Source organism: Motacilla alba, chromosome 3, assembly GCF_015832195.1.
Source record: "Motacilla alba alba isolate MOTALB_02 chromosome 3, Motacilla_alba_V1.0_pri, whole genome shotgun sequence".
In the NCBI taxonomy this organism is placed as follows: Eukaryota; Metazoa; Chordata; class Aves; order Passeriformes; family Motacillidae; genus Motacilla; species Motacilla alba.
Genome location: NC_052018.1, coordinates 66,919,332 through 66,942,243, shown reverse-complemented (window position 1 = coordinate 66,942,243; position 22,912 = coordinate 66,919,332). Strand labels below are relative to the sequence as shown.

At 38.8% G+C, this 22,912-nt stretch overlaps 1 protein-coding gene across 1 annotated transcript in view; it reads right to left on the bottom strand.

Moving 5' to 3' along the window:
• Window positions 1–22,912, bottom strand: part of UST (uronyl 2-sulfotransferase) — a 152,020-nt gene that overhangs the window by 87,922 nt on the left and 41,186 nt on the right. The window contains exon 2 of the mRNA XM_038131414.1: window positions 8,581–8,624. Coding sequence (XP_037987342.1) covers window positions 8,581–8,624 — 44 coding nt within the window. The remainder of the gene's footprint in view (window positions 1–8,580; window positions 8,625–22,912) is intronic.

Sequence of the window (22,912 nt, the reverse complement as noted above, 5' to 3'; positions counted from 1 at the left end):
GAATTTGTGCAAGACTGATTTTAACTCCAGAGCAGCATCACATTATATGTATCTTGGAGGTGTAAAGTTTAAAACTGCAGTTTTTCCTTTGGAGCCCAGGGTTTTGTACATTCTGTGATGTGCCCAGAACACACTGGCACAGTAATTCTCTGTTTAAGTAGTAAATCCTATCACATCCAACCCACATGTTTATATTGGGTACTTGCAAAATGAGAGATATTAAGTAACTAAGCCTGCTTTTAAAACTTTTTATAATACTTCACAGCACTGGCATTCTCTTAAGTAACCTCACTACCTTATGGTTGTTTCTATCCTTCCAATGCAATATTCACAAATTCACCCCGGGAGCCAATAATATTGGATTTAAATGTGGTGAGTGGTAGACTGAATAATTTATTCCTCTGTATGCACTTGTCTTTCTTCACATTGAGGTTTAACTCTTTGGTAGCTACCGTGGCTGACTATTGATTGGGCTGCAGCTCGTGCAGCAGCTCAGTTTCAGCATTGCCAAGGACCTGTCATGCTGCTTCTCAGGAGCCCTTTAGGCTCCTTTCCAATAACTCCACACTATATTTTATTGTCTCTAGCATGCTTGTCTTTTCCACTGTACTTTGCACAGACACTTCATAAGCCAATCACAGTATGAATGTAAGGCTGTTTATAGCCATAATCGGATTTTAATTTAGTAAAACAGGCCAGTTCTGCTGGCCCCACATGCTCATCACCAATGAGCTGTCTCTGAGGTGCTCTTGCTCTGCATGCTTGCAGGAACTCAAAGGGCATTCCTTCATAGCTCCTGCAGGTAACAGATTCAAATCTAGTTTGTGGCATGTTGTTACCTGGAAGTAACAACACCAAGAAGCACCTACAGAAAGGACAACATGCTGCTAGCCAACTCTTCCAGCAGAACCAGAGCTCGGCAGAAATCATTAAAATGACTCAAATGCCCAAAATACTTTCCCTTACAGACCACAAACCATGTCCTGAATCACAAATGGATGTTGTGGTGCTGAAGATGGCACAACAGAGTCAGTAACAGAAGAGGCCCAGCATCAAGTACTCCCATTTCACTCTTCTGTACTTTGAAATTATTAATCTGACTTGATGGGAGGAAAACCAAGCCTCATTCCTGCTGACCAGGGCATGACTCCTTTCCATTTTAACAGAGGGAGTTTCTCCTTGCATCTACTGAAAATCCCCAGTAGTGCCAGCCACAAGGTCTCCACGCTCCCTGGGATGTCAGGATGCTGTAGGTGCTGTCCTAAGAACTACCTTGCCCAAATTCCTTCACCTTAATCACTATGATAACTGCCACTCTCCCACTGACTTCTTCAGCCCAGTCATGAAGCCCTGTCCTCTTTTGCCTGATGTTTTGATTCTACTTTTGACCACATGTAGGCACGTTCACGATGTCATATCTAATTAAAGCTTATGGGTGCAAATTTGGTGATATTAGAATTTTTCTGTTTTGGGTAACACTGGGTAGGCTGCTGTGTTAATGCCAGAGATAAGCAAGATTCACCTTTAACCACACACACAGTGTGACCAATAAAGTACCAACCAAAAGGCAAAATACTTTCCAAGCATCTTTGAAATTAGATAAAAACTACAGACTACTGCAGTAGTCACAACCTGCATACCTGCTGTCTGTCTAAGTCTTTCAAAATTTAAAGGCTGCGAATGTCAGGCTTAGTCAAAATCCAGCTCACTACTGTTTAAATTTTTGCAGGACATCAGCATGCACAGTAACCCTCACAGATTTATCTTCTTGTGACAGGCAATCTGGCTTTAATTTCCCAAGTCGCTCAGTACTTCCATTTATGATCAGTCAGCCTCCCCATATCAACAGCTTTCTGATATGCTATAAACTGAAGATGTATTAAAAAGTAAGTAATCATCTCTATTTTGATAAATCATGGAATCAAGTGATTGTTTTATCCTTAAGATTCTTGAGCAATAAATTAAAATGAACAAAACAAACAAATTAGTGCTCCAGTATAATTCATATATTTTTATAATCCAATTCACACTTAACAGTAGAGATTCAATTCCAGCTTTTGGATATATCTCCATACTATTACAGTGCTGTATCATTCACCACCTGCTTCAGCAGGACTGCAAAGAATTATGAATAACAATGGGGAAATCCTCTGTAAAAACCAGATTTTTCTTCCCTTAAGATACTGCCATTTAGAAGGAATGAAAACACAGTTTAAAAAGAACATAAACCAATTATTCTACAAGTATTTTATACTGTGTGCTAGTTTTAGCTAGCGTAGAGTTAATTTTCTTTACCGTGGCTATTATGGGGCTGTTTTGGATTTGTGCTGAATACAGCACAAATATAGAGATATTCTGTTATAATATAGAGACTTTTTGTTATTGCGGACCAGACCTTCCACAAAGCCGAAGTCTTTCACACTTTTCTTTTGGTAAGTAGATTGGAGGTGCCTGGGAATTGGAAGGAGATACAGCTGGATAGCCAACCCCAAATGGGATATCCAAAGGGATGTTCCAGACTGTATGACACCATGTTCAGTATATAAAGTGGGGAGAAGGAGGAAGGGGGGGATGTTTGGAGTGACAGGGCTTCTCTTCCTAAGTTGCTGTTATGTGTGATGGGGCCCCCTTCTCTTCTAGGTGGCTGAACACCTTCCTGCCCATGGAAAGCAGTGGATTAATCCCTTGCTTTGCTTGTGTGTGTGGCTTTTGATTTTTTCTATTAAACTGTCTTTATCTCATGTGTTTTCTACCTTTTATCCTTCCTATTTTCTCCCCAGTCCCGCTGGTGGGAGAGTGAGTGGCCATGTGGGGCTTGGGTGGCCAGCTAGGTTAAACCACAACACACTGCTTCTAGTAAACTGAGGGAAGTGGAGAAATGCTTTATGGTTTTTTTAAATCACAGTATTTTATTGACTGTACTAGGCCTAAAAGCTCAGTTTTACTGTAAAACTGCTTCAAACTATAAAAGGGATATTTGTGGTTAAGGCACTTAGTGAATTCTCTCTTCGTATTTTATCAGCCAGGTACTAAGTCTGGTAACCATAGGAAATTACTTACTCTATTTTAGTGTTGCTAAATTCTGATGATTTTTGCTGGCTGAAAATTTGTACACTGCACAATAATCTCAACTCTTCATTTTATAAGCAGAATATTTTTTTAATCACTGAAATTTTTCCCAACCTGCCCTGGAAGGATTACTTTAAAGATTACCCACCCATTTTTCAATTCAAGCTAAACAGACAGTTTCAACCCTATCAAAAATAACGCACTACTATTCATGCTCTTAAAATCCCTAGTAAGCATACACCTAAAATACAACAAATCTTGCTTGCTTCTAAGTGTTGTGGAGTTTGTTGGTTTGTTGTTTTTTTTGGTGTTTTGTTTTTTTTTTTTAATTGATTCTTTGTTTCTTTGTTTGGCTTTAAATCAAGCACTTTATCCCTAACAAATCAATTGTTTAAGACTGTAGAGGGCTGAAAGGTTAAAACCATGTTCTCATAAGGAATGGCTAGAACTAAAACACTAGTTCAAATGAAACATACAGTATCCACTAAAAAACAAATAATCAAAATGAAGAAAAAAAAATACACAGCTCTTGGCCATTATCTTAATGCTGCTATCCAAATACTAGGAAAAAATAAAACTGGCATAAACCTGATGAACATAAAACTCAGTGTAAAGGGGCCAGGGCTGAAATAATCTTTTAGTAAGATTTAAAGTCAAATAAAAAAGAATAAATAATCTAGCTGACAATGAAGAGTGACTAGGACTGGGTATAGTGTGATACACCAAAGGCCACGCAAGGATTCTGTTACATTTTCCCATAGTGGTGAACACAGTGTTGGCTAAGTTAACAATCAGACTCGATGAGCTTAGAGGTCTTTTCCAAATGATTCTATTATGCTACAGTATATGGTATATTCCATTAAGCTATGGTAGTCTTGCTCCATAAGAAAATAAGAACAATTAGCACATAATTACTAGCTAAGAACTGAAAGAGTGGTGAAAAGAGTACTTATTCACTTTCCAGCTTTAAACCAATAAAATCAGATAAAATTTAATTTGTGTTTGCCTCTTATTTAGATTCATTTTGACTTGATCCTGACCTCCATCCATTTTTTTACTCATGTAAAGATTTGAAGCACTGTCACACATTCTAAGCATAGTGTCTTGATGACACCTAAACAACTGCCAAAAGATACACTGGGTCCATGACAGGCATCCCAAGGGAAAACCATCAAGAAAAGGAGAATAGACTACTTCAGTGTGATTTATCTGTAAGCTATGTGCACAGCTCCCCCACAAATATACATCATTTCTACTGAAAGAGGGACATATCTTGATGCTCTTGCCAATTTCTCAGGGAAAAGCATTCAGTTAAGAACAACTGTAGGTCTGACAAAGTTTGTACCATTTGTCCTTCAGGGCCAGTTTCACCATCTTGGATGGAACAAAAAATTCTTGGGAGGATTTGATAAGCTGTTCAGGAAATAGCTGGTCTAAATACTGGAACAAAATACACCCATTTTATGCACACAAATGCTCAGATATGAAATATATCCAGTGAACACCATCAGCCATTAATGCACATCCATTTCAAAGGTGTTTTTGAAAACCTATCATCATCTTAAAGGCCTCACTTAAACACCAATCTACAGAAAAAGGATAAACAAATGATCACTTAGAAAATAGTTTAAAATTTACATTTGCAGATGCTTATTAAAAAAAAAAGCCAGGAGGAAGTGAGATAGAGATTTGAAATAGGAAAGAGCAGTGTAGAACCACCAACAGTGGCTGTTTGGCTCAACTGCATTCCTTTTCTGTCACATACTAACAGCAGAAACACCAGAGCTGTGCTAGGGCTACTGGAGGTTGCATCTACCTGCAGAGAAGCATACACGGATCTGTCTCAGAACTCATGAAAAGTCTAGGATTATTCAGTCTTCTGAAGTCTTTGGTGCCTAAGGACCAAAGAAGAGCGGCCCACGTTTGTGTATTGCGTATATGTGGCGAAGTTCTGCTACTGACGAGGGGACTACAGGAGTGGCTTCTGTGAGAAGCTGCCAGAAGTTTCCCCCATGTCCAAAGAAACCAGCACCAGCTGGCGCCTAGACAGAGCCACTGCTGGCCAAGACCAAGCCAATCAGGAATGGTAGTACTGTCTCTGAGATAACATATTTTTCAAAAGGATAAAACGTTATTGTGCAGAAGTAATTTGTGGCCAGAGAAAAGAGGCATGAGAATGTGTGAGAGCAACAGCCCTGAATTCACCCAAGTGTACGAAGAAAGAGGGGAGGTGGTGCTCCAGGTGCCCAAGATGAGATTCCCCTGCAGCCCATGGCAAAGCAGCTGTGTCCTTGGAGCCCATGGAGGTCCACAGAGGAGCTCAGGTCCACCTGTAGCCCATGGAGGTTCCTGGAAGGACACGTTGACTCATGGAGAGAAAAGCAGGTTTCTCAGCAGGACTTAGTGACTCCATGGGCAACCCATGCTGGCTGGCTATCAGTCTGTTCCTGAAGAACTGCACCCTCTGAAAGGAATCCACATTTGAACAGTTCATGAAGAACTGAAGCAAGGACTCACGTTGGAGAAGTTCATGGGGAGCTGTCTCCCATGGGAGGGATTGTGCACTGGAGAGGGGGAAGGCCTCCTCTCCCTGTGGAGGAAGCAGAGGCAGAAACAACATGTTTCTAATCCCCACTCCCCGTTTCCCTGTGCTGCTGGTGGGGAGGAGGTAGAGATTTGGGAATAAAGTTAAGCTTGGAAGGGAGGAGAGATGGGGAAAAGGTGTTTTAAGATTTGTTTTACTTCTCATTATCCTACTCTGATTTTGATTGGTAGCAAATTCAATTAATTTCTCCAAGGTGAATGTTTTCCCTGTGACTATAATTGGTGAGTGATCTCTGCTTGTCCTTAGCTCATGAGCCTTCTGCTATATTTTCTCTCTCCTGTCTAGTTGAGGATGGGAGATGCAGAGAGGCTTTTGATCCTCCAGCCAGGATCAAACTACCACACCTAGACACATTACCTTTGTATCACTGGCAAGGATAAACCACTGCTAATCTTCAACAGTCAAGTAAACCTTTACTGGGGGAACACCATAAAAGCTGTCTCACCTGGTCTTCAAGGAAGAATCAGAACCACACCAGCAATGCTGAGGTACAGAAATGAGCCAGGCTTTCATTCTTTGCTTGCACTGAAAAAATTGCTGCTGCCACCTTTATCTGAAAAAACCAGACCAGTACCCTGCTCTCCTGAAATGTGATGATGCTAATTCCTTATTCAGAGAACAAGTGCTATTTTCAGTTCTTCCACTGGGAAAAAAAATCCCCACACGGGTATTTAAAAAAATCCAAACCTCTGGCACCTAGCCATGACAAAGAGCCAAAACTAATATGATTTCCTACAAACACTGGAATGTACTCTGCAAAACGGCTACGGTCCAGTGCATATCAACTGCTGGTGGCCTTCCCCTACAGCTAACTACACACTGCCCATATTAGCTACCAGTCATTTCAACCTCAGGCAATGAACTGCTGTTCATTATCTCCACTTCCAGCTTTTAAGCATTTTATAATGAAATATTTTAAATGTTGGAGTCAGGATTGATTTCTTCTGATGCTTTTTTTTATATTGAATTAAAGCATGCATAGACCTTAACCATCTGTTAGTTTAAACAAAGGCTGTTATCAAGTCATCTGAATGGAGGCTACTTCAAAGATAATGACAATTACAGTGAATTTCACTCACACCCACAGAGCTCACAGTTCAGATATGAAGCTGTAAGAGGGTAAATAACTGCACTTAGCCAAAAATGCAATGCATGAGATTTACAAAGCAAGAGCATCTTAGTTCAAAACATGACCCCAAGCAAATACCAGGAATTATCTCGGGATCCATCAATCCCCACCCATATTTTGATCAGAGGAATAAAAAGCAAAACAAAAAAAACCAAGCCACTAAAGAATAAGCAGGTTTGTCCAAGGGATGATCAAATTGATCCATATTTTATCAACATTTTTGAAACACGGGAAAATACTTCAAAAAGCAAAATACTTTTATCTTACACAAGCCTATATATATATATATATATATATATATATATATATATATAGCCTGTTACTCTATTGAGCTTTTCATCAAGTTTCCAGGAGTGAGGATGATTACAGAGGAAGCCCACAAACTTTACTGACTGTAGGTAGCTAATCAAAGAGTGTCCACCCAACCAACCAATTGTGTAGATATCTATTCAGCTGGCCTTTCTACAGACAACTGAGCTGCAGCTGGATAAGGCTGTGTGAACATAGCCCAAAATTACATGTTTAGACAGGCAAAAGATATTTTCACGATGTAAACAGAAAAGTGCCTGGGTTGGATAAATATGTCTAATTGCTACTGCCCATTGGAGTACAGATCCCATCCACAGCACTACTAATTGGTAAAGCAAAATTCCTGAAGAAAATGTACCAAAATCTGAAGAACGTTTTCAAGGTTAAAAGCTCTTATCTAGATGGAAGCCTTTTCCTTACTAGAACAGCTTGGCATTTCTGAATGCTAATGCAAGCATGAGAAATGCAAGTTTGGAATAAGCATTGCTTTAATCTTCGAAGCAGAGTGCTCACTGTGGAGACACAACAAACAATTCTTGATTTCATGCAGCCTGCTGTACTCTTGGACAAGAGAAGCAGCTGGTACTAAATTAAAAAGAAAAAAAAAAAGAAAAAAAAAGTATTTTATAAGAACCAGAGAGCACTAAACAGATTTTAGTGTGAAGCATTTGTTTAGCCTTAGAATACCTGTGTCCTATCTCAGTTTGGAATGATAAACATAACATGTTGATTTTGTCACTTCTGTCTACATCCATTTGCTTTTGTAATTGAGTAATTTTTGTTGACTGGAATCAAATGTACATCATTCCTCCAAGTGAGCCATCTGAACTTAAACAAAGTACAAATACTCACATATCAGCTGAAAATTGCAGATTTTGTTGCCCAGAAAAAAGGTGAAGGAACCCAGATTCCTGTCTGTTTTCACTAATAACTGAGCTAAGTGGAATTGCTTTCCACATTATCCTCCTCCTGCTGATCAGAAGCCAACTGTTTCACCACACAGGTGCACACATGTGGTTGATCACTTCAACTCAAGGCCTGAGGCTGAGGATGTGACTTCATGGTCAGCTGAACAGAGATGAGGGAGGGCTACCACCAGAGGGAGTGGCTATTCACACCCACCTCCTGTCTAACTACTCCCTGTCACCTGCTGCACTAGCATCCATGGTGGGCCACAGAAGTGAGATAATCTGCCCTTTTAGTACAGATCTGCACTGTGCAAAAGGGCTGGAAAGACAGGCATAATATAGTAACAAATTGTGTTTAGAGAACAAGCCAACAGCCTAATTCATTTTAACCCAAGTTACTGGCAAACATCTGAAAACACCTGGGGGGTAAAAAGCCGGAAAGGCCACTTGCTGTTGATGTAAATTCAGAAGAGTTGCTTGGCACAAGTAAATACACAATGAGTTAAAAACAGAAGCCAAAAGAGCAAGGATAAAGCAAATACAAAATAACAGCAGCTTACCTTTTGAGGTGGTGGTCCGTGGTCATCCAGATAAGTGGAATTTCCTACAAAAATAAGAAGGATGGAGATAAACAAAAGCCATTCAATGCAACTTCCAAACTTTCCAATTCATGGAACCAGTGCATCTCTATCCCACTAGTTTTGTGGTGTCAAATAATTCAAGGAAAATAAATTCCCTCTGCTTTAATTTGTGATTAACAAATAATTTATTTGACCACATTTGCAATACAACATTAGATGCACATTGTCATTTCAGCAAAAAAATTACATGTCCCAAGGCAGCTTTAATTAATCAATCAATATTCCGTTATTTGTATGATAAAAAATTGCCAGCTGCATCCTTGTACATTTTAAGCAAGTCAGCATGGTTAACCTCAAAAAGTTTTCTTAAATATTTAAGTATCAAAGGCCTTTACCAAATTTTGGTCTGATGCTGACAAGCATTCACTTCTCTCTCTTCTAATTGTATTTTTCCCAACCTCCAAGCTACTTTTTTGTTCCTAAACAGCACTGATTGAATGGGAGTTGTATTCTGATGCAATTGCACCTGCCTTTTCAAGATGTTTGCTAAATTCAGACAAAAAGCTTCAGAAAAAAAAAAAGGCTTCTAAACAAGTTCACCCTTCTTAGCTATAATAAAAAGGCAACATTTTCAGACTTTTTACTTCTTCCTTAAAAACACACAGTGATACATAAAATACACACTCCCCCACACACATAGGCTATCTTCCATAACTGTCTCTCCCAAACCCTTCTCCCAAAGTATTAATCACGTGCTTCCCCAACACCTTCCAGCAGATGAAACCTTGCAGCAAGCCTAAAGTTTCCCCTTGGGCTATACATGCCTCTCCTCTCAGTCATGCTCCTACCAAAGACAGAAAAAATACCTCTGCTCTAACCTTTCCTCAGTATGAGGTATGAGAATTATTTTTACAGGTACCTGCTAGACATCCTAAAGGCACATGGAAGAGGACTTTACAAAGCTTGTCCCACTCATGAGCTCCTGGGGCGCTGAATAGGCAACAAAAACACAGGCTAGAGGGATAAAGCATAGCTCAGAACCAAAAGGCTTTTCTCTTTACAATCTGGCCAAATCCCTCATTTTTCCAAGTGCCAAAACATGCCCCCCAGAGGTTTCTGGATCTAGGAGGCAGGAAAGAGGTGTTTGTGTCCCAGTGTTACAGTTACAGAACAAGGAGGTGAAGCTTTAGTGTGGAATATTCAGTAGCACCCACACCCCCCCCCCCCCCCACACTGGGGGCTGGTTTCAGCAGGAAAAGCATGGGGCTGGAAGTGGAAGGGCCACCATTCCCTTGCTGGACTCCTAGGACAGGCAGCCACCACCTGGACCATACCACCTTGGGGTGAGAGAGCCTGCAGATCACCACCGCTGCCGCAGCATGATCAATGTCTATGTACAACAAGAAGTTGGGATTACTTGTCAGAAGTATTTTGCTTTCTGTTTTTCCAGCACATGTTACAAAGCCATGAAAATTTCAGTCGAAAGGCTTCCAACTCATCTAAAGGAAAGTCCCAATACCCCAAGCATGTTTTCACCGATGTATGTATCTTGATCTTGGAAGAGTTCGTGCAACTAAAAAAGCCTGAACAGTAACTTTTTTATGGTCATCTGAAATCACAGATCATCTTCTGAAGCATACCAGAAACTCATCTCTCTATACATTTGACACAAATACCCACCCTTTGAACAATCCAGTGACTTAATTTAATGCCACAGATAATATGGCTGATGCCCTACATTCAGGACAATTTCTTTATCCATCCCTCTGGTATGATTCTGATTGCCAGGCAAGAAATTCAGCTCCCAGACTGCTAAAAGAGTTGGCAGTCTGGTTTTCTGTTAGAGTAGCTACTCCACACACATTGACGCAGAATTGAAAATAAGCATTTTCAAGCATTTCTCCTCCCACTTAATCTAGGACAAGCGCAAGGAAAACTTCTCATTCAGAATTTACCTTTCCTGTAGAACGAGCCTGTTACTAGTTTGCAGCAGCTTTCTCCTCCTTGCAATTCAGCAAGCAGAAAGATTGACACTTATTGATAAAAACATTCCTTACAGTTTTCTTACTGTGTCAGGAAAATTGTTTCATTTTGATACCTAACAAAAAAGTGATGTTTGTTGTCTAAACAAGCTAATATACTAGAGAAGTCATAAACATTAGACAAAAACTACTATTTTTTAAAAAATTGGCAAAACTTAAGTTTCATAATTGGTATTAGGGTGGTTACAGAAGTAACAGTTTTTTTTCCTTTTCTCCCCAAAACAAATGCAATTTATGCTTACCTAAATAAAAAGGAATATTAATTACATATGTATTAACTATCTTTACCAATCACCTATCACAGTCAATTTCACAGTAGAGAAAGACTTGAATTACTAGTCAAGAGTTTACACAGCATCTCATAGTGCAAGCATCAAGAGCGTCAGAGTTATATCCCAGCAACATTTTTGAGATATTCCTTAAAATTAAAGAGCTTATAACTAATTTCACCTCTCTGGGTCAGTAATGGATGTTCTTAGTATAGAGAGTGCATTCTCCTTCCTTGGAAATTTTTAAATTATCAAAACAACATGGAAATATCTCTAGCTTTGACCACATGCCTTGTAAATTTGATTTCAGTAATCAAAATGTTTTTCTTCTCACAGCACAGTCTAGTTACTACTGTACCCACTTACAAGACAATAGTAGAATTATAGGCCATTTTAGAGTAGTTGTTTTCAAGGCAGTTGCTTGCTCAAATTCAGAAGCTACAAACTGACAGAAACTAATTGCTAGGGCAACACAAGTGAAGAAATAAACAGAGTATCGATTTGAAACCTGGTCACAATTACTCACAATGAGCAGAGGATGGAAAGCTGCAGACAGCCCCCACACCTCTGCACTGCCCCACACTCCACGGGCAGAGCTGGCTACTGTCTCACGTCACAGCTGCTCCTTCTCCTCCCCAGGCACCTGAGCCGGAGTCAATCTCAGCGTCCACAGGCTGCCACATCAATTTAACATTCTGAATTCATTGGGGTTCAAGTTTTAATTGAGATTTTTTTTTCAGTAATAAAAGCAAAATCCTTTGCTGCAGGATCCATACCACGCACTAAGCAAAATACACTAAACTAACTCCACAAATCCAGCTGCAGAGGAGTGCAGCAGCAGCGTGGGATGTGCACCAGGGAGCTCCTTAACCCCCTGAAGCCCAGCAGTGTCTGCACTGATCACTGCATTATAGAACTCAGCTTGCTTCCCCTCTGCCTGCAAAACAGGGACCACACTACAGGAGCCTTAATGCATGCAGAAATGTAATGAAAAATATGCAAAAGGCCTGAAGGAAAGAGGATGACTTTCTAACACAAGAGGTCATGAAAATCTTATTAAGCATGACTCCCAAGATATGTGTTTGCAAGTTTTAAAAACTTAAAACAGGGTGCCACTTTCACACATAGGGCACTTTTCAGACAATACATATCAAATTAGGTTAGTTTAAAAACAAAAGAAAAATTCAGCATTATAGAAACTGCAACCATTGGAAAGTACAAGGCAAAGCCAGTCTATGAACTACCAGCTATTAACAGCTGACAGAGTAGGACAGTTGCACAGTAAAGATCAGAGACTTAGGAATGGATACAAAAAGCACCAAAGGCACTGTACATAATCTCAACTGTTTATTGCAATTGCATTAACAAGCCTAAGATGGAGAACATTATTTTACTGCTTTTATATGCTATGGCACAGACAACATATGTTTGACATCACCACGTGCCACAAGAAGAGAACAGTCTTTCTGTGCTAGAAAAGGTAAAGTGATAGAAGAGAGAATCATCTTTCCTCACTAGGAAGCTTGTCCATTGCCTCAAAGCAACCAATTGCATTAAATTATTAGGATGAATTCTCTCAAAACCTTTAATAAAGCTTTAATAAAGACATCACTGCTCTTGTCTGCTAATAACAAGATTATTTTAGTTGTTTTGTTTTGTTTTTCCCCCTGGAGTATTTACCCTTCAAAAAGGAAATTTTCTGCCTTCCTGTAACAGCACGAAAGTCTAAGGCATTAGAAACAAGTCAGACAAAATAATCAAGTCTCAAAACAAGTGGTATTACGCATTCCACAAACATGTTCAACAGCACACTTGGGCTGGCTGAACATGTCTCCTCCACACTCTGCCAGAGATGATAAAAAAAAGTCAGCTTTAGTACAGAAAATGGTGAATACATGGAGGCAGTCCAGATTTTTCCATAATTCATTATCTTTGAGGTTAAGTGAATCAGCTGTATGCAAAATCTTTGGGGAAACCTTTCAGCTCTGTTCCTTTCTTCTTGGAATCACTGAAGTGTGGGGGTTTTGCTTGAAGAAAGCCAAGTTTAAAGAGAAAAAGATGGTCAGTCAACCAGGATTAATGACAAATATTGCTGTTCAGTTCAGAACCACAGATAATTAAAGTAACTGCAATTCTGCAAAAAAACCTTTTCAAAAAATACTGGAGAGTACAGGAATAGGAAGTAAATGGACTTATGCATGAAGTGAAGACCCTTTGATAGCAACTGAAACAGTGTGACTCTACTTGAACAATTCCAATATCCCACGGAAAGAATTGTGTAAAGATAGGGAGAGAAAGCCAACACTGAAAATGTGGAGCTTGGATTATTTTTCTGGAGCAGGGTTTTCCCTTTTAGGGAATCACAAGCAGCAGCCTAAGGGAGCTGGGATCCAGCTAAGGCTGAATTTAATTTGTCTTGTGAAAATCCTTTGTTCTTTCCACTCGGTCACCATCTCAAGCTTTCAGGCGCCAATACAACCTCTACTGGCAAATAATCCCTTAGACCCTCTGATGTTTAAAGGAAAGGAACAGTTTAATAGTTGGCTGAGGAGTCTCCTGGTCTGGAAATCAGACTCTGAAGAACAATTTCCCCACCAAGCCCCTCTAATCATTAAGAGCTGCACCTTCAAAATAAACTGAAGTGCCAGTAAGTTATCAGAAGATGATAAATTTTGCTGTGCTTCCTTCTTTATTCTTTTTCCCTCCCAATTAAGCAGCGGACACACTTTGAAATTTCATGGGTATTTCTACATCTGAAATAAAATAACATGATCGTCTTAGTCATTATGTCTTGGAGCCCTCTGTGGTCCAAAGGCAGGAAGGGAGTTGGGAACTACAACTTGAAAACTAGCAGATTAACAGAATTACGTTGCCCACAGCTCAAATCAAACCTAAGAGGAAAAACACTGCTATTGCTGAGATCAGCACAGCCACACCAGATTTCACAAAGGAAAGTCTGCACAGAGGTGGACAGAGAACATTAACACAGCAAAACGCAGCAAAACCCCACTGACCATTCTGCACTGGAACACAAAGTGACTTACTGCCATTTCTGCCATCATATGTAAAAAGCTGCATACCTACAAGTGGTTTCCTCTGTGCAAGACTATCCTTCTATAAAAATTTTCATTTTTAACCACAAAAAAAAGTTAAAGTAAACATTATTTTTTAAGCAGTCCACAATGGATTTTTTTTCTTATTTTCTTGCCTTTAAAATAATTTTGGTTAGGCCTAATTTTTAGAATCATAAATGCAATAAAACCAACCAACCACAACAACAAAAGCCAACCTACAGCCAAAAAAACAAAACCAAACCAAGTCCACGTTCAATTCCCTCTACATCACTGCACACAATGAAGGAAAAAAGGTGGAACATGACAAAAATTTTATTACCCAGTGACCTGAACCCTAGAAACTTCATCATTATATAATTCAGATTTGGTTACCTACAGGTTTCATACTTCTGACACAATTAGGAGACAAACTGGCACATTTAAGGAGAGTTTTTGACAACTTACTGGCAATTCTGCATATATGTTATATATGAAAGTACCACTCGAATACAGATATGAAGGATTTGAATGACAAGAGGTTCTAAACCAGTATAGGATATAATATACATCAGATGGCCCTCCTCTTGCAAAGAGGGGAGACTGCAGAAGGCAAAGCTACTCCAAAATCACAGAGCCTTCTCTGAATCATGAGCATTTAAAAATGTACAGACAGGTGTTTCATTTAATTGTTTTGTCAATAAACTGGGGGAAGGAAGGGGGGGAAAATTAACATTTAATCAAGAAATAAAACAACCCCACCAGTTACCCTCCTGTATGCAAAGGAAAAGCACATATACAGCTCTCTGAGACACTGCAGAGAAAACCTAATGACCGAAAAAGAAAAAGGTGCCATTAAGCCAAACTACCGCAATTTTGTTTTAATTCATTTTTCTATGTAAACAAAGACTGTGATCTATCTTTGTGGCCTGGCAGCTCTTTACAAAATGGACTTCAAAGACCCATTAACCTGTTACTAACTTCAGTCTACTTTTCAGATAGTTCTTAAATTCAGCATTCTGGTATCAGACAGCAAGTGGGAACAGATTAAATATAGTTTCCTTTTTTTTTTTTTTCTCTCCTGAAATATTATTTTACCTTCCGTCAAAAAGCGTGCCAAATATTTCGTAATGACTTCTATTCTTTTCTTAATTTCCTCAGCAAGACTTACCTTAACAAATGCAGAGTCAGTTCTATAAATACACACAGGTGTTCCTGAGGAAAAAAAAAATCTCTCAAGATGTGTGGTCAAATAATACCTACACAGCTGTTGGTAGCTACACAGCTACGGTTTGTTGGTAGCTACACAGCTACCAACAAACCTGTTCAAAATTTAAAGGGGCAAGTTGGAAAAAGCTCACATTTCAACAGCTGAACTGCCATCCACTGAAATAACACAGACAAACACTGGTCTCTGACTTCATTTCTTAGCTGGACAATGTGAGAATAATACTGGACACTGTATCAAATGATTATGGCTGAACACAAAAATGTAGAGTAGCACAGAAAGCAGCAAGTTAGAGAGTAGTTAGAAACATCTGACAGTTGTAAATAAGCTTGAGTCCATGACATCCAGGTATCATACTTGGGAATCTGCCTGCAGAAGGCTGCAGTAACAACTGTATCTGAGCATTAAGAGGGATTGAATGAGTCAAAATATGCCTGAAAGAAAATTCTCTGAAAGCAGCTATCAAAACCCAACACTCTTAAACTGGAAACAGAAAAGTGTTGCAACAATCAGGGGATGAAGACTGGACAGCACCGAAGATACCTAAGAGGAAATTAGTTAAGCATCTGCCAGGAATGACCCAGGTGTTATCATGCTGCTTTAGAACCAACAGGCAAATTAAATCAGGTCCTATTCCAGCAATATTTCTTTTTAATGATTATCTCCTTTTCTTTTTAATCAGGCAAACTTCCCTTGGATGTTGTTCTGGATCCTATTACTCAATATTTTCATTCATTACTTCAAAGAGGCATTAAAGAGCACTGGTATAAAATTTGATAACAATACCAAATAAAGGGATCTAAAATCTGCTGATACTCTGAGGAGAACAGAAACATACTGATCCTTTAAAGCAAGGATCTGAAAATACAAGATACAATCCAGTAAAAACAAGCATACAGATTTCAACTTGGAAAAGGGCATCTTCATAAAACCAGAATCGAAACAAAGTGGAAACTGCAGAAAAAAGCCATGATGGGAGATGAAAATCAGTTCTCTTCCTTCGGATCTCTTTGAGCACTCTGTGAAAGCTTTTCAGGAAGATCATTCCACTCCAGCTGAATGTATAGAGATAGTTTCCTTAGCCTAGTAAGAAGTTAATTTTAACTGATTGTCATATGAAGAAACTTTTAAAGACTTAGGATTACTCAGTTTTCCCCTTTTCCTCCCAAGTGAGAGATAACTGCAAGAATATTTGCAAGCCCTTTGACTTCTTCAGAGAAAACTTCTTTCCCCTCTCTGCTTTGCAGAATGCATGCACAGCAGAGGGGAAATGCATGCATGATGCAGAGGAAGAAACTCTATGGGAGTGATGCTGGCATGTCCACAATACTTTCCCTTTCAGTGCACACATTCTGCCACACAGGGAACAGCACAGCCAACACAGGAGACCTCCCTCTCTCTGCACAGCTGAGGTACAGGGCTGCAACTCCACAGATGAATCTTGTCCTTACAAGGCTCCCCTTGCCAAAGTGATGACACTGAGGGATGGACATAGTACATAATGATGAAGCTTCAATGAAGACCTTGTCAAGTGCAAGGCCTCTTAGCCTCGCTTCACTCTGCCATTCAGGCTAAAAACTCCAGGGAATCTGTATCTGACCAGACACCTTCTCAGATGATACCAGTCAAGAGTTTCCTCTTACATCAGAGCCAGACATCAGCTCTGCTCTTTCACATGATGTTTTTCCAGAGACAAGAATTTTATTATTTAAACTTAACCCAACTTGCAAGCTTTATTCCTGCCCGCTGCCTTTACGCAAATATATATTTCCCTCTTTTCCCCCTGCACAGGCAATCTTGGCAAACAGCAAGTCAATGAATTTTGGAAAACATCCAGCTGGCAAGTCACCAGTTATTCAAGGAAGACTTTTATTACTATTATTAGTAATATTAAGTACTACACTGCAAATGCTATCCAGAAGGAGTGGTTTGTTGGGTGTTTGGTTTGAAGTTCCTGTCCCTGGAGGCACATTTCCGAGAAGCTGCCTAGGTCTGTGGTCTGACCCCAGCAGCACCTTCTAGCAGAGAAAAAATGAACACACTTCACAGAAAATTGGTCACATAGATCTCTAAAGAATTATTCATATTTTTATTGTGCTGAAGCCAAATGAGTTTTCCTTGCGTGTGCTTCTCACAACATCTGAGTCATATGGTTGCTATGATTTTGTCACACGTCTTTACAGAGGCAGCTGCGTTTTAGGAAAATGGACCCCCCATATGAGGTAGCCTGACAAGATCGAGCTGTATGTCTGCTTTTCACCTTCTCCATAATTCAGGTTCTTTTAGTATCTGATTTTAAAAAGTACAAATGAAAATTTTAAAAAAGAGCCTTTTTACAAGTCTGTCTCCTTTTCCTTCTAACCAGTTTTTTGTGCCACAAGAGAGCCACTGTAAAACTCTTCCATATACTTATATGCCTCCTAAAAAGTAAGAGCACTCTATGTAAGAAGCAGCTATCTTTGTATTGCTTTATTTTCTGAACACAGAATTAAAAAAAAAAAAAAAAGAATTACAATTTGTTTAACCATTATTAACTTCCCATCCTCCAAGGTCTTAAGAGACCCAAAATTAGAAGTAGCATTTCTTGCCAAGTCTGTTAAGATGCCTATAACTGCAACATGGAGCACATAAGTAGGTCAGATAAGGAACATAATGTACCTAAATGAGCTATTTCTTCTTTATGACACATTAGCATAAAATTTTATTAATCTCTACTAAAAAAATACTACAGCTTCAGATGGCTTTCGAGACTTCAACATGATTTAATAGAAATATTTTCCATTACTATAAATGCTTTGGCCAAACGACTCATTTTTCACACTATCCAGCTTCTATTCATGAAGACATTTTAACTCCTCTCTACCCCAGTCTTAAACAGATGCATTTGAGTGACACAAAGACTTTTCAGTGCAGGAGTTTTGTTTTTTAAGAACTTCTCTATAGAAACTGCACATTCAAAAACAAGGGAAGAGATTTAGCAAGTCCAGTGAATTGCACTAGACTTAAACCTGCCTTTCTATTCCAGCACCCTTTCACCTCCTGCATCTGTAAAAGTAGAGGATTAACCCCATTCCTGCCATTCCAAACCCTTGGAATACATAACTTCTACTTTGGATTTCAGCCTTTACTGAGAAGAATTATTTTGTTACATGGAATAGGTAACTTAAAACTCAGTATTTCTGGAAGTATTTTCTTCCTCTACAAAGCACTGCAAGAGTCCAGCACAAACCTTATAATTTCTAGAAATATTACCTTTTCTGCCTTTAGCCTCATTTCTCATGATCTTAAGATTTCTACCCATTTTTGTATGAGCACATGATTTGTTAGATTGATTTGTAAACATTTGGTAGGACGCCCTATGGAAAATAAAAGGAATGCATTGTTTTGCTCTTCAAAATCTAATGTGGTTATCATTACTGCAGCTGAAGACCCACTATGCATAAACCAGGCTTACCTGTGTGAGAGACACTACACAGCCCTCATGAGTTTCATCAACTCAGCCATATCCAGCAGTAAATACAAGCATGTACCAATTTGAAACAGCAGAAGTTTGGCTTTCAATTTTTTTTATTATCATTTTGTATGCTTTCAATTTTCAAAATTTGAGTGAAAACCTTTAGAAGACAAGTTTTCAGTTGTATTGATTAATTCTTGCTGCCTTAAGCTCTCCAATGACTAAAATGGCATTGTGAAAGTGTCAGCAATGGCAGGTTCTGCATTAACTACACTTGTAGCAGTGCCATAAAACCACAGAAGCAGACCAAGTGTCATCAGCCTCAGCAGAAGTCTTCAAATCAGTCTTATTTCTCTTGTGCTCTCTAGCTATCCTGGAAATATTTGCACTTTATATATCTACTCCTAGCCTAACTGGGAAGAGCTCAAATTTGGTGAAGGAACTAAGAGGATCTAAAATGTGTTTGGACTCCCTGGAATGACTGTTTACTTAGGACTACTCTTGGATGCTTTGACCGCACTCATGAACTCTGAGCTGCAAACATTCACTACTGGTAACAATTACCTAGGCGTGCTCTTTCTTTTTATATCATTTTCCTGTGTTTTATTTAGCTTGGAGAACCACATCAGGATGTCACCACTAAGATGTGGCAGTTTAATAGAGCTCTAACTGCCACTCACCAGGCCTCCTGCAGACAGTGCTTCTAACAAGAGACATCTTAAAATATATGAAAAACATCTGTGCCATGTAGACTGTGACCATACAGTAGTCATTATCTAAATTCAACTTCTCAATATACACAGGGATTAAAGTGATCTCTTTTACTGTATCCACATATAACTAGCTAAATATATATATATAAATAAATAAATAAATAAAAGCAACAACCTCTGCTTTGCTTCATTGGTTTGGAGACTTCTATACAACATTAAATTAGTTGTTTCAAAACTGATAGCAAAGGTATTCCCATTGTCACAGCCTACAGACCAGTATAAATTAGATATACATTATATTATGTATGATAGATATACTATGATATTATGTATATATACTATTATATAATAAAGATACTATAATTTTATGTATGGTGTAATATTTTAAGGACATGCTTGTCAACCTTCTGTTTAAGAGTAAAAATTATTTTCTAATGTCAGAACTTTAAGACAATGCTTTTTAATTTTTGCTGAAAGGTGAGAATAGGCTTCTTGTTCTAATAATGGCAGAGTGGTGTTATTCTACATCTCACAGAGTATTTAATTTCTACAGTTTTCCATTAAATTTGGCTGAGACAGAGAGTAAAGAAACGGCAGCTTACTGAAATCAATGTTCAGATACATGAAAAATGCAATCCTTTGTCCTTTATTCTGCATTAGATTCTACATTTCTCTGAAAGATGACATTATAAAAAAGACAGGGAAATCTACCCAGAGAAATCTAATCTAAAGAGTTGTTTATATTGTTTTACATCAAAAAAAAAAAAAAGCTTGAAGACCCTCTAGAGCTAAGCCAGGCTACTGTTCTGACTATCTGTTCTATCTGACTAAGCCAGGCTACTGTTGGCTATCTAACTGCCAACAGCAACTGTGGTACTAGGAAAAGGTTAACTACTATTTTTATAGTATATATTTAACAACTATTTATATGGTATATATTTAAAATATTAACCATTAAATGTGTCATTTTCTCTGTTTTATCCCCAAGGATGCAAGAAGAATACAAAAAAAAATCGTACACAAATGTAACACATGAAGCATGTCTCCTAATACAAAGAATTGTGATTTTCTGAAGCTTAAATACAAAGTTACATGCAATTACATATCAGTTCACACTTGCAAGGTATGTATTTCCCTAAGTAAAAGCATTCTTACATGGCAAGAACATCCAGATCTCACTCATTAATTGTCTTATGGCTTAGTCTTTCTTCACACGGGATTTCTGTCCCTCTACAGATGACATTCTTTAAGTATTACTGTAGCTGGTAGCAAGTAACTCTAAAGTTAAATTATTGAGCTCCCCAGGCAACGACAGATTGCAAAACTGACTTCTCCTAAGTGAGTCCCATCTAGGATGCAGTCTTCACCCAGGAAATGTGTTCACACAAGCACTGCTGAAACAAAGTCAAATCTCATTCCATGTATTCAAGTGTTCACTGCTCACAGGTATTGTTTGGTAAAATTTTTTGTATTTTTTACTGAGTTCTTTGTTGGTCTGGGGTTTTTTAATTCTTGTGGTTTAAAGCCAGGTACTTAAACATTAAGGAACCTAGCATCACCAGACATAGAAACAATGGTCTGCAGTGTAAAAACCATCAGGACACACAAGCAGCTATAGGGATGGTGCCTGCAGTTCTGACATTAGTTATTCATGGAGAACTTAACACTTCTGTAAGTTATCCTGACCTCTGATTCAAAAATGAAGGTACTTTCTGAGGAATATAGAACTCTAGCCTTTGAATAGACTCCTGTGGAAAAGAGATTCTTTAAAAAAAAACCCACTCAAAAATCAGTATAATGCCACCAAATTTGTTTCCATCTGATCACAACCTATGCACTTGAAAAGGGCCATTCAGTGGACTGCATTGCCACAGCGATCTGCTACCCTGATATGAACGTGAAATAGCCTTTCAGCAAAGTTGTGGCAGTTTGTTCTGGGCTTCCGTGTCTTTTGGCCTGACAACGCTCTCGGCTTTGGGACACGTGTCAGGACTTTTGTGGCATTACTTTCCTCTTTAGACCTCAAAAATTCATCTCAGACTTCCTACCACAAGTAATTTTGTTCCAAGTCTTGACATCCTTATGGATCCGCTATCGGCAGCTCTCATGCTATGGTCAGCCAGTGTCAGCTCCTCAGCTCCCCTAACTCCAAACAAAATACAGCTGTGAAAATACCTCCTCTCTGCTGCCACTGCAGCTTCACACAAGTTGTTTAAGAGGTCTCCACTGTTTTCTTCTCGTTTCCCACAGCAGTTTCCACTGTATTACATTATTTAACAATCAAGAGTCCTCCAGAATTTATTTTTGTCAAACACTAAGAAACAAAGTAATTCCCCTAGCTGCCTTTTCAAAAACAGTACATTATTTTTTAATAAAATTGGAACAAACAGATAAAAAAGAAAACTCAGCCCTAGACATATTCCTAACATGGAAAATATACCAGCCTAAATTATTCAAAATAAAAAAGCTGAAAATGGGATCTTTAAAAGGTAAAAACTGAGGTAGAAGACTTGACAAAATGCCACGGCATGGGGATTACCCATACTTGTATTTCAGAAGACACCAGTGTATTCACTCAGGCTGAGATTTGAGTTCAGAGCCAAGGCACAAGCAATAAAGTGCTTCAAATGACTGGGCCCAGAGCTCCTACTCCCATGCCAGGGAGCTTTCCTTCCTTCTTTGTAATGCTCCCTTAAATAAGACAAAACAGTGTCATCACTTCAAGCATCTCTAATAGCAATTTTGTCTTCAGTCATCCTTAAATACAAATCATTGTTGAAGTATTTTGTAAGAGTAATATAAGTGAACCATTATAAAAGCCCTGTGATGGGTTACTTTACTACAATAGTTCCTGGAAAGACATGAGAGGAGCTGATATTTTAAAATAAGGTCTGCACCAGCAATGCTTGCAGGACTGAGCCTTAAGATTAGCACCTCTTTGGAAAGAGGATACAGTCTTCTGACACACTCATGTAGGGCCCAGCACTCACTAACTTCACTATTAACTGAAACACATCAAGTTTCCCACATCCCTAAAAGTTTACTATCCATTTATTTAAGCCCAGGACTTGATAAACTCATACACTTTTAACTCTTCTGTTGGCACGTCAACAAGCAATGCATTTAGCTCCAAAGAAACCTTGTCATATACTGCCCTTTTAGATCATGGAAACTTAAAGAAAGAGGCATCAATAGAGTGCCATCAGCTGGAACATGCATTGAGTGAGCACAAACAGGATTTTGCATATGCAGCTATATGAGGCGTATATAAAACTACAATTTTACAGCAAGACAGAGAATCCTAAACATCATCCTGAGTTGAAACCAGGGTGGTTGTGTCACCTTTGTTTCCTTTTTAAAACAAATGGCCTGGTACATTAATCACAGCATGAAACACACATACCATCATCCCACCCCCCTCCATAAAACCGAAACTCTAGAGCTTGACAGCAGAACTAGGAAGACCAGTTGTGTGCTCATATATCCTTTCTGGGTTTGGTTTGTTCATTGTTTCTCTCCTTCTATGACATCTGCTATTTTAGAAGTGTGTCTTTA